Genomic DNA, 11,878 nt, shown 5'->3' on the forward strand with positions numbered 1-11,878 from the left:
ACCTTATATGAGAAAGGGAGGCAAGGGAAAACAGGGAGATCCATTAGGAAATGTAGCTGTTTTCTGGGTGGTAGGATCAGAGACAGAGGGCGGTCATTAGGACAGGTGACCAAGAAGTTTAGAGGTCTTAGGTTCCTGGGAGAGGATTCCCCGGTAAGTAGACAAAGAGAACAGGGTCTCTGAGTGATGGCGCTCCAAAGTGCAAGGGAAGAAATGAAACCCCACCACTTCTGTTCATAATGGGTCGTTTCCCTTGCGGGAAATTTCAGCTTCCTGATTCTGGGGCTCTTGTGCGATGGAATTTGGGGGAAGAACATGTGGTACATAGTATTGGTGAGACCTGCTTGCGTTCTTTGGGGTCATCCTCTCAGCCTCTCTCTGAGAGCAGAGCTGAGGGTGGGGGGTGGGGGGCGACTTTCTGCTCCAGCTCAGAAGCCCCTCTGCACTAGCAGGGGAGAAAGTGAGTCAGTGGTCCCCCAATCACCAGCCTCTACCCCTAAGACAGGTGCTCTTGCTTCCTCCTTCCCACCACAAGTCCTCCAGCCTGCCCAGACCTTTGTTGGGAGAAGTCAGAGGAGTCCTGAATGGGACTCTGCTGAATGGGACAGCTCCCTTAGGGATGAAATGTAGGGTGCTCAGTGGGGGAGTAGAGGCCCTTTTTAGCCCAAGGGTGAGAGATTTCTGGATTAAATCCTGCCCCATACCCAGGAAGGCCTTGTCTGAGGGGGTGAGCAAGAACAGCCTAGTGCTCTCTCCCACAGTCCCTCTTCCCTGTCTGTTGCCCTGTACAAAGACACCACCCACCTCTGCCTCCAGGACGAGCCCACAAGCTGCCGTCTTCTCAACACCTGCTCTGCTGAGGGCTTAACAGGGATCATCTAAGTTTTTATACACTCTCCTGAGGGAGCCCTATAATCCCAATTTTGCAGATGAGAACAGGTCTACACAGTTCAGGAAAGCCAAGCTATCTGTCCCCCAAAGCAGAGCCCAGGGCTCTAAACTGCTTCTTCCCGGCAAACTCGACCTGAAGCAGATTGGGGCTGAAAGATAAATGAATGGATGAAAAAAAAAAATGAATGTAAGGGCTCATGGATGCTGGGAGAGGCAGACATCAAAGCCAGATTGTCCAAGCCTTCCTAGGTGAGGTCTTGTTCCCAGGGTCTAGGTGAAAAGTGGCGGGAAGGGGCGGGGGGCGGGGGGGGGCAGCCTAGTCCCGGGAATGGGTGTGAGAACCCCAAGGTAGGCGCCAAGGTTTGGGCCTTGCATCCCTCCCTGTCCAGCGCCCACAGACCCTAGTCGTTACTAGGCGCTCAATAAAGAGCAGATGAAATTTTGGCTCATCAGAATTCCTGGCAGTCTGCGGCTACTCAGTAAATATTGACAATTGATAATTGTCCGACGAAGGGTCCCCACCTGCGGCCCACTAGGCTCAGGGGGCGGTGCTTGGCCCCCGCCTCCTCCGCGCGGTGCCTTAATCGGCCCCTCGCAGGACCCTGCAGCGCGAGGGAACGCCCGGGGCGGGGCCAATTTGGGGCGGGGCCTGACCGAGGGGGCGGGCCCGGTGCGGCCCGCCGGGGTCTGCGGTGTGAGCTGGGAGAGGTCTTGCTTGCTGCTTCCCGCTCGGAGGGGCTGGAGCCGGGGTGCGGATGCTGGAAGTTCACATCCCGTCGGTGGGACCCGAGGATCCCAGGCAGAGCCCAGAGAAAGGCCACATGGTGTGAGCTGGGACACTGGCTGGGAAGGGGCATGGGACCCGCCGCATTTCCTCGCGCCGAGCGTAGTGGGGATCCCGCGCCCGGGCTGGAGCATCCGAACGCGGCGGGTCAGGCGGTCCAGAGACCGCCAGCCGAGGGTCTCGGGCCGCTTGGATTTGGCAGCTCCGTGGACGACGGTCCGGGTTCACGGGGGACTGCACGTAGCAGAGGGGCGGGTGCATCCTCCCCATCTCCCCAAGTGTTGGGCAGCGTGGGAGGGTCCCCGGAGATTGGCGGGGCTCCCGGGGCCGCTTTGTACCTTTGAGCGCGGGAGGGTGGGCGGGTTGCGGCCGTGGGTCCTGTTGAGCCCTCCGGCTGGGCCTCACGCGCACCTGGCCGCCCGCCCGCGCCCGCCAGGTGTTCCGAGTGGAAGTGCTGTGCCGCGGGCGCAGGCACATCGTGCAGAGGCGCTACAGCGAGTTCCACGCGCTGCACAAGCGGGTGAGGCTGCGCCGCCGACCGACCGACCCCGGCCCGGCTCCTGTCCAGCTCCTGGGAGACGGGCGGACGAACTGCGGCCCCAGCCTCTGCCACCCCCATTACCGCCCCGCTCCCTCCGTCCTGGGCACAGACCTCCCTTCGGGCTTCGGGGTGGACGCAGAGGGGCAGGGCCCAGCTTGTACCGTCAATGCCAGTCGCGTGGTCGGCCATCCCTCGGGCATTTGGGGGAGGATGGGGGGAGACTGGGTCCTGTCCCAACCATCACTCACTACGGTCTGCCCCGGGGTAGAGCCTGAAGTCTGGAAGTGGGGGCAGGGAGGACCGGGGGAGACTCTTGGGCGCAGTGAGCTTGAGGGCTCAAGCAGAATGCTGTGATGGCACCGCGGTAACCTTCTGGCAGATCAAGAAACTGTGCAAAGTGCCCGACTTCCCCTCAAAACGCCTGCCTAACTGGAGGAGCAGAGGATTGGAGCAGCGGCGGCAAGGCTTGGAGGCCTATATCCAGGTGTGCAGGGGGCGCGCTCTGTTAATCCCCAGCCTGCTGGACCAAAGGTGTGGACCGGCGTGGGGGGGTGGTGTGGAGGTACAGGGAGTGAAGGGGACCCACTCTCCAGCATGCTGTGTACGACCCCAAGCCTCAGTTTTCTGAACAGTCATGGGTCCAAACAGCTCTCTCTGTGTTGAGAGAACAGGATGAGGTAACACAGAGGCAGGTGGTTTCTGCTCAATGAAAGCTAGTTCTTGCTTTCCTCCAGGGTGAGAGCCTGGGCTACCGTTAATACTGAGGATTTGGGTGAGGACCCTTCTCCCTTTTCCCCACACAGAGATGCCAGATTCTAGGCCATGTTGGCTTCCTGGGCTTACAACCCATGGAGTCACCCAAGGCCCAGTGCTCAAAAGGTACCCAAGCTTGGTTTAATGCTCTGCTCGTTCTTGAAATTCTTGGTCATCTTAGAACCCCCACCCTCTCCATTTTGCACTGGGCTCTGTATGTTACACAGCAGGGTCTGATTACAGGTTCCCTCTGATCCCTCCAGGGTGTCCTGTACCTGAACCAGGATGTGCCCAAGGAGTTACTGGAATTCCTGAATCTTCGGCACTTCCCCACAGACTCTAAGGCCAGCAGCTGGGGGTGAGTGCCTCTGGGGACCATGGCCAGGCAAGAGAGAGGGGCCCCAGTGCTGGGGGCACAGGGTCTCTTTGCAGCAAGCAGGTGAGGAAAGGTTTTACTTATTTATTATTTTTAGATTATTTATTTGAGAGGAGTATGAGAGGGGAGGTCAGAGGGAGGAGCTGACTCCCAGTAGAGATGGGAGCTGGAAGCCCAACTCAAACGGCAGGGATCATGACCCCAACCAAAGGCAGTTGCTTAACCAACTGAGCCACCCAGGTGTGCCTTATTATTTATCTTTGAGGAAAGGTTATAGAGGCCAAGTCCTTTTTCTTCTTACAGCTGTCAGGCATGGGCCTGTTTCTTCTTTGAGACGTGACCTCCCTCATTAGCTTTCTTGGCGGTGGGGATAGAGTGGCTATTTTCTGGACAGTCTTGGTTACCCCAGCCACCTCCGGAACTGAGCTTGTTACAAATAGAAGCAGTGGTCCCCTGGGAGGCGAAGTGCTGGGGTTGCGTGTCTCCACCTCTTCCTCACGCGCGCCCCTGCCTTCCCCCACCCCCCTCACCAACCGCAGCTCACAGCGCGTCTCCTCTTTTCAGCGCCCTGGGGGAGTTCCTGCCGCATGACAGCAGGCAAGTCAAAGCCCCTGCCGCCCCCTAGTGGCCGTGCGCCAGGAGGCGGCCTGAGGCTGTCGGGCCTATCTTCCCAACTGCAGACTCCCACCCCCCACCCCCGCCCCCAACCACCACCCTGGTTTCTGTTGGTGCCTCCTGAGCCCACTTACCACTCACCTTTTCCTTTTGGGGTCCCTAGTCTCTCCCCTGCCTCTCCCTCACCGTTCTGGACTCTTCCCTCCTAGCTCCCAGCTGCACCACCGGCCTGTCATCAGCTTCTACACCGATCCCTATATTTGCAGCCCATCCTCAGGTGAGGGGTGGGGGCTCAGACCTATAATCTGCTAGTAGGGCCTAGATGTCAGGATGGGAATCCAGGGTGAACCTGCCATTTTCAGCTCAGGACTTCAAGGCAGCATCTTGGGCCTACTGCCTGCCTTTGGGGCCATACCTGTCCTGCTGCTCCTGTGGCCTGCTTGGTTTTCCTTCAGAAAGTGGATGTGGGGAGATAAACTTGGCACTCCTGGTCTCCATTCCTCACCATCCTGGCTTTACCAAGCTAATGTGAACAGAATGTAAGCAAGACATGCCAAGGCCTCATTTGGGATGGCCAGCTGTTCTAGGGCCTTGGCAGAGACCTCTATTCCTGAGGAGAGGGCTGAGCCTATGGGTTCAGGAGCTCACGTAACTACAGACCTGAGGCCAGGCCGGCCCTCCATCTTTTCTCCCTTTGCTCCTATTTTCTTTCTGTCCCACAGAGCCTCTGCCCAACGTGGTGGTGAATGGCGTACTCCAGGGCCTCTACGGCTTCAGCAACAGGCCAGCTGAAGCTCAGCCAGAGGCATCTTGTCATCCTGCTCCTTTGCCAACGATGCCCTGACCAGCCCGGAGGCCTATGGGCCCCCTGCCAGGACAGGCACATGCCTCAGTGTATGTGCTCCCTTCTCAGAGAAGGCGGGGTCCCCCCAGCCCAGACCCAGGACTTACCCACCCTAGGTGTCAGGGCAGGGACAACAGGGGATAAGGAATAAAGGGAGAAGTACATTTAGAGGTAGGCAATGAAAAGGAAGAGGTGTATTTCTTCCCCTACACCAGAAGGGGGCAAGGGGCAAAAAGTGGCACCTTAGTGGCAAAGGTTAGAAGCAAGGAGCAAAAAGTTTCTGATTGCTATTTGTGAGTAGTTATTGGGGAAGGAGCGTTCAGACCAGAGCCCCCAAACAGGGGACAGCACCCCCTGCCACCGGATCCCAGACATTCTGGGACAGGGACTTCAGCAGCTGTTGCAGGCCCAAGACTCCAGCCCACACAGTGATTATAAAAAAAAAAACCATCTTTTTTTTTTAATTGGTCAGCATTGGTAGGACTTTGTTACAAAACCAGGCCGGTAGGTAGGCCTACGGAATGTGCGGGGAGGGGTCCACTCTGTCAGAGGCCAGCACTGGGGCCAGAGCAGCACAGAACCCTGCGGCAGCCGGTCTCCACCCAGGGGAAGGCAACAGGGCTGCACAGATGGTGGCTCAAAGGGAAGAGGTCCTGGGGGCCCTACTCCTTGGCGATGGCGAAGGGCTTCTCCACCTCGATCTTGCCACAGTCTGCAATCGTCACATCCTTCAGGGGCTTGTCCCGACTGTCAGTCTTGGTGCTCTCCACCTTCCGTACTACCTCCTGGGAAGGTAGAGCAGAGCCGAGTCAGGAGGTCCACCCCTCAAAGGAGAAAGGCTCCAGAATCTGGCCGAGAAAATCTGCCCCCCATGGGAGAAAGAGCAGGCAAACTGTGGGGCCCCCAAAACCTAATGGAATCCTAGCCGGGGAGACCCTAGCTGTAACATGAGGAGGCAGTAGTTTTGATCCTCTGCAGCAGGACTAGGCAGAGCTAAGGGAGAAGAGGGGGGTGGCTGGGGAGTGGGTACCCAGTGGCCTCTCCGGGATTATAGTGTGTTCGGCTGGGTTCTGCACAACAGAGGGTAGTGCCAGCCTCTCATTGAGCAAGTGAAATAGAGGCCCCTGTCCTTGTGCAGGCCACAAAAATTGAGAACTTGGGGGCAGAGACACATAGGGTAGTTCCTGATTCCTTCCAGATTTGGACATAGGAACACTGGCAATCTATGGGTCCCTACTGGGAAAGGGATAAACTACATGGTGCCCCTGCCCATGAATGTCCATTTCCTGGGGAAGGCCACCCAGGTTTAGCCCCTGCCCCCCAAACTCACCATGCCTTCCAGAACTTTGCCGAATACCACGTGCTTGCCATCTAGCCAGGCTGTCTTCACCGTCGTGATAAAGAACTGGGAGCCATTGGTGTCTTTGCCTGCATTGGCCATGCTCACCCAGCCAGGCCCGTAGTGTTTCAGCTTGAAGTTCTCATCAGGGAAGCGTTCACCATAGATGCTCTTTCCTGGGAAGAAAGAGTAGAGCAAGGAGCTGAGCTGGCCCAAATCAAGCATCCTTTGGGGTGAGGATTCCAGGGACTCAACCTGTCTTTGGTCAGGCCAGGCTCCAGTGGATTATAAGGACATAAAAGCTGTTCACTTCCTTCCCTCTGGTCTCAGAGCCAAACCATGCTGACAGACCAAGTGGGGCATGAGGCCAGACTGATTTAGTGAACACCTTATCCCATTGGTTACTTTGAAAACATAACTGAGTGGCTTTTAAATAAGGCAAAGATCGACAGCTACTCTTGGCTATGGCTGGAGAGGTCTGCCACAGGAACTCTGAAGTACTCTGGTATAGAGAGGTGCTTTGCAGAAGCAAAGAAAAGGACAGCTGTGGCTGATCAGCTTTTCTTTCTCAGAGCACATAAGATAACTGAGATGAGTGGGGAGGGGCTGCCACTTGGGTTCTGGATAATCAAGCGCCTCTTACCACTAACACAAAATAAAAGCTGGGTGTTGATGTGTATAGTGTGTCTACCCACAAAGGATCTGAGGCCCAGGTACATGACGAAGGGAGCTGGGCAGACCCTGACACCATTTCAGAAATCCTCATACTTAAGTTCCCAGAGCTGCTTCCGGGAGAAATCCTGCCCCCTACTTTCTCCCTGTCTCCTCTTGGGAGATTCACAGTGTGCATTCGTGACTATAGGTCCTGGAAAAACCCAGTAACAAGCTACACTGTTTTACCCAACACCTTTCAAACTCACGTACAAAACCTGTACCTATTTGTGGCAACTCCTGGGTCAAGTGCTGGCTCAGAGTCTCCTCTCCATGAGAGTCTTCCTTGTAAATCTCCGGCATCTGCAGGGTTTCTGCCAGAAACCCCCCACAGCTCCCTCTATGGAATAACTCTTCGTTTTAAACTCAATATATTTCATCATTTTTCCCTCCAGACTTCAGTTATTCTTTTGACAACTTTTCCTTTGCCCACTGTCCATGCAGCTCCCACCTGTATTATCTACTTGTCCTTCCTCCACTCCTGCCACCCCCACTGCAGTAGTGACTAATGCTCAGAGTGGGAACGATGTACGCTGGAGGACAGTCGAGCAGTTTACACACAGAAACACGGCCCCATTATCCTCCCTCAAACTCCTTTGTGCCTAGGTCTTCCTCCCATTCAAGCTCCCGGGCCTGGCCGCAGCCCAGCATGGGCTCCCCGTGTGGTGCGTGCTCTCCCTCTATCTCGGAACCCCACTTTCAGCCAAGCTCCTGCCATAGAACAGCAGTGGGTTCACCTGAGCCCCACCTCTTTGTCCAAGTTCTCCCCGGCCAGACCCTGCCCAGATCCTCCCTCACAAGCAAGAGGCTACTACTGACCAGCTTGGACGGAGCGACTCTGCTTGCCGGCATCTGGCAGTGGCCGACTTCCACCACGCACCAGGCAGCTACCCTGCAGCACCCCAGCTCTTCCCACTCTACACAAGAGGAAGGTGAAGCTCAGAGGACTCACTTGCCTGAAGTCACTAAGCACGAGGACGGCAGACCTCACCCAAATGTGTCTGCCCCCATGCATACAATGCTTTGTATCGTGTCTGCTCCGTCTCAGGCACTGTTGCCGATGGCCATCACTCACATTCCGTACTGTTCCATAGCTTCCATGTCCTGTTCCCCTGGCTCCTCCCACCTAGACGGTGAACAACCCAGCAAGAGCCTGACCTAGAGCCACTGACCCACGTGTTTCACTTTGCTCCCCACCCCCAGGGGGTACCTCAAGAAAAGTCACCAAGGCTGTGGGCCCTGACAGGCAGGGGTGAGAACCACACGACCCCCTGCTCTTCTCCTCCCCTTTGTCCTGGGGTCCCTGTACAAAGAAGGCCACAGCTGGTCCCCATGCGGGTGCTAGTCCTGCTTCTGCAGCTGGGAGAGGAGGCGGCTCGTCTGCCCAGCACAATCCAGCCCTCCCAGCTTAAAGGATGTACCAAAAGAGCCTGGTGCCCAGTGGGCCCGAGGTTACCTCCAGTGCCATCTCCCCGGGTAAAGTCTCCACCCTGGATCATGAAGTCCTTGATCACACGATGGAATTTGCTGTTTTTGTAGCCAAATCCTTTCTAAATAAGGGAAGGAGAAGGTGAGAAGTGGCATGCGACACCAGGCAGATACTAGACCCTCCATGAACCCAGCCCACAGCTCCACCTCCCAGAAGAGACACCACTGACCAGATTCGTCATTCGACATGCCAAGTGAGCAGTAACCAACAGGCCAGGCACAGAGCACACAGACCAAGGAGAGGCTAAGACTGCACACTCCTCAGCCTTTATACAATTCTACTTCACATGTCGTCTCCACCTTTCCCCCTCATTTTCCTCTAATCGTAAGAACAGATGTAAGACGGGCCAAAAAACAACAGTTACCTGCTGAGTCACTGCAGGGTTGGAATACAGACATTTTTTTCCTCTGGTAATTTTTTATTCTGATTCCAGTATAGTTAAGATACACCATTATCTTAGTTTCAGGTGTACAATACAGTGACTAACAATGCTATATACATCACTCAATGCTCATCCTGGTAAATGTACTTTTTTTTTTATATATATTTTGCAGCAGTCTTTTTTCTTTTCAAATATTTTTTTTTTTTTTAAGATTTTATTTATTTATTTGACAGAGATCACAAGTAGAGAGAGAGGCAGGCAGAGAGAGAGGAAGGGAAGCAGGCTCCCCGCTGAGCAGAGAGCCCGATTCGGGGCTCGATCCCAGGACCCTGGGATCACGACCTGAGCCGAAAGCAGAGGCTTTAACCCACTGAGCCACCCAGGCGCCCCTCTTTTCAAATATTTTTATTTATTTATTTGACTGAGAGAGAGAGAGAGAGCGCGCGATCACAAGTAGGCAGAGAGGCAGGCAGAGAGAGAGGGGGAAGCAGGCTCCCTGCTGAGCAGAGAGCCCGATGCAGGGCTCAATCCCAGGACGCTGAGATCATGACCTGAGCTAAAGGCAGAGGCTTAACCCACTGAGCCACCCAGGCGCCCCTTGGTAAGTGTATTCTTAATCCCCACCACCTGCTTTAGAGTTAAGAGGAATACAAACTTTCTTAAACAGGGCACTCCTGTTTCTTTAAAAACCTGGGAAGCTCTGGGCCCCTTACCCTTAAGAGAAAGTTCTGGTGCACAGGACACAAACTAGTTTCCACAGATATGTTTTCCTTGATTACTGCAATGTCTTAAAATTATTTTTTGTCAGGGAGCCTGGGTGGCTCAGTTGTTAAGCATCTGCCTTCAGCTTGGGTCATGATACCAGGGTCCTGAGATGAAGCCCCACATCAGGCTCCCTGCTCAATGGGGAGCCTGCTTCTCCCTCTCCCACTCCTCCTGCTTGTATTCTCTCTCTCACTGTATCTCTAACAAATAAATAAAGAAAATCTTAAAAAAAAAAAAAATCCGTATTTCTGGATTTAGTTTAAAACCTCCAGAAGATACGATAATACCAGGTTCCTAGAGCCGCAGAGCAGCGGTGAGGGTTACCGCTGTAGATAGGCCACTCTCTGCACTTCAGTTCGCTGCCAGCTTTACGTGCCAATTTCACTTGAGTTCAACTACCTCTGTTCCAGCCACTTACCTCTCCCGTGGCTAAGGCCACAAAATTATCCACTGTTTTTGGAACTGTCTTTCCAAAGAGACCAATGACTACCCGGCCTATATCTTCATCTCCAATTCGCAGATCAAAGTACACCTGAGGAAGAAGACCATTTCAAACTCAGCCTTTTCGAAGGGGTCTTGCCAGAGAAGCCAGGGCCCCAGAAGTTACCCTGAAGGTCGTACAGAAAAGAGCCCTATTTTGAGAACAGTAGTTCTGAACCGGATTACGGTGGTAACAAAAACTCTATGAGAATCTAATGAAGGTTCCAGACACTTCTCCCAGAAAATGTCTGTTTGCACTCCTGGTAGCAAACAACCTTTAGTCTACATAAATAATGAGCGCAGATTCTAGAAATGAACATCAAAAAATCTTAAGAGGGGAATTTAACTTAGTTAGCATCATGCAAGTCTGAACGAGACTGCTGTGCTTCGTAATTGCAAGTGGGTAACATCTGGCCTGAGTAAAGAAAAGGATTCTCAGTTTGCCAGACGTGATCCTTGACTATTTTCCCAGCGCTGAACGGTATTCGCAAAGACTGCTCTGAGGCTGACAGTATCAGCCCCGGCTGCACATGCCGGGCGCCCACTCCTGGGTCAAAGCAGGGGCTGGGGTGCCGGGGAGGGCCGGGCAGTCTCCGGTCTGAATGAGCAGAAAAGCCCGGACGCCACGAGGCCACAGCCGGGAACCTAGGCAGAGCCTGAGCCAAAGCCAAGGACGCCCAAGCCTGAGCTCCGGGAGCTTAAATGCCTCGGACACCGGTGACTTGCGGCTCCGAGGCCAGAACGCCGGCGACGGGGGGTGGGCTTCGCCAGGCAGGTCAGGAGAGGGGAGGACGGACCTTGACGGTGACTTTGGGCCCCTTCTTCTTCTCGTCGGCCGTGGAGGGACCTGGCAACAGCAGGAAGAAGACGGACCCCACGATGAGGGCGGCGGCAAAGAGGACCTTCATGTTCCGCTCAGAGAGGCGCAGCATCCACCGGGCAAAGAGAGCGCGGCCCCGGCAGCCGAGGGCCGGAAGAGGGTGGGGACGCGTTGGCGAGAGCACCGGCGCCACCACCGAGAGCGACTGAGGGGGGAAACCGGGGCTCCTGCCAGTCTCCTGACAGGAGGTCGTCCCTATTTTCCCCCTCTGGATTGGCGCCGGGTAGTAGGGCCTTGCAGGGGGCGTGGCCCGGCCTGCCGGCAGGGTCGACCAAGACGCGGGCTCGTGGGTGGCTGCCACGTTTCTGTGGCCCCATTGGCTCCCCACCTCGCCAGGGCCCACCAACAGGAAGAGGATCCCGGAAGGCGGCACCGCCCCGAAGAGCACGCGGATTGGGTCTCTGAGGAGACTACAAACCCCAGCATGCAGAGCGGCCACTCCTGTGACCAGTCTTGCCTTCGCGGAGGGAAGTTGTCTGGAGGGTTAGTTATGTTAGAAGGGCCGGGGACTGGAAGGAACGACGGTCTGATGTTTTCCCACTTGGACCAGTCAAGCATTAGCCACCACTAGCTTGGGTTTAAGTATGGTAGCTTCCCAAAATTCGGGGCATCCTTCTGCTCACCCAGATTTTTACCTTATACTGCGCCTTCTACTTGTCTTGCTTCAGAACCTTTCCTTTTTGACTTAGTCCCTGTCACTTTAGTACCTGTTTTTCTCTGGTCTTAGTGTGCCAACTGCTGTATGTATGAGTCAGTGCACACTATTTTTGTATATTCTGGTTCTTAACTTCCTTTCTTTACCTATTTTCCCAAGTAAACTGTTTTTGTTTTGTTTTGAAGTAGGCTCCACACCCAGCATAGAGCCCAATACAGGCTTGGACTTCCGACCCTGAGATCAAGACCTGAGCTGAGATCAAGAGTAAGACACTCACCTGACTGAGCCACCCAGGCGCTGCCAACTAACCACTTTTTTTGAGCAACGAACTGTGTTGCATGTGTTGCACTTTTGTGTACATCTCCCCCAACAC

At 54.8% G+C, this 11,878-nt stretch overlaps 2 protein-coding genes across 4 annotated transcripts; one reads left to right on the forward strand and one right to left on the reverse strand.

Annotated features, from left to right (window-relative positions):
- The first annotated feature begins 1,540 nt into the window (after window positions 1-1,540).
- On the forward strand, window positions 1,541-7,250 carry SNX22 (sorting nexin 22). Of its 3 annotated transcripts, XM_059180780.1 has the most exons (7): window positions 1,542-1,715; window positions 2,112-2,195; window positions 2,596-2,700; window positions 3,233-3,327; window positions 3,910-3,942; window positions 4,170-4,237; window positions 4,683-7,250. In XM_059180780.1, the coding sequence occupies exons 1-7, from the start codon at window positions 1,647-1,649 to the stop codon at window positions 4,802-4,804; spliced, it is 576 nt and encodes a 191-aa protein (XP_059036763.1). In that variant the 5' UTR covers window positions 1,542-1,646; the 3' UTR covers window positions 4,805-7,250. The 3 variants fall into 3 exon arrangements, with proteins under 3 accessions (XP_059036764.1, XP_059036763.1, XP_059036765.1); XM_059180781.1 differs by lacking the exon at window positions 3,910-3,942 and having other exon boundaries at window positions 1,541-1,715; XM_059180782.1 differs by lacking the exon at window positions 2,112-2,195 and having other exon boundaries at window positions 1,543-1,715.
- Window positions 5,242-10,978, reverse strand: PPIB (peptidylprolyl isomerase B). The gene is made up of 5 exons (XM_059180779.1): window positions 10,768-10,978; window positions 9,909-10,022; window positions 8,311-8,404; window positions 6,135-6,319; window positions 5,242-5,589 (listed from the first exon to the last, which is right to left on the reverse strand). The coding sequence occupies exons 1-5, from the start codon at window positions 10,900-10,902 to the stop codon at window positions 5,467-5,469; spliced, it is 651 nt and encodes a 216-aa protein (XP_059036762.1). The 5' UTR covers window positions 10,903-10,978; the 3' UTR covers window positions 5,242-5,466.
- Between the last annotated feature and the right edge of the window lie 900 nt (window positions 10,979-11,878).

Source organism: Mustela lutreola, chromosome 7, assembly GCF_030435805.1.
Source record: "Mustela lutreola isolate mMusLut2 chromosome 7, mMusLut2.pri, whole genome shotgun sequence".
Lineage (NCBI taxonomy): Eukaryota > Metazoa > Chordata > Mammalia > Carnivora > Mustelidae > Mustela > Mustela lutreola.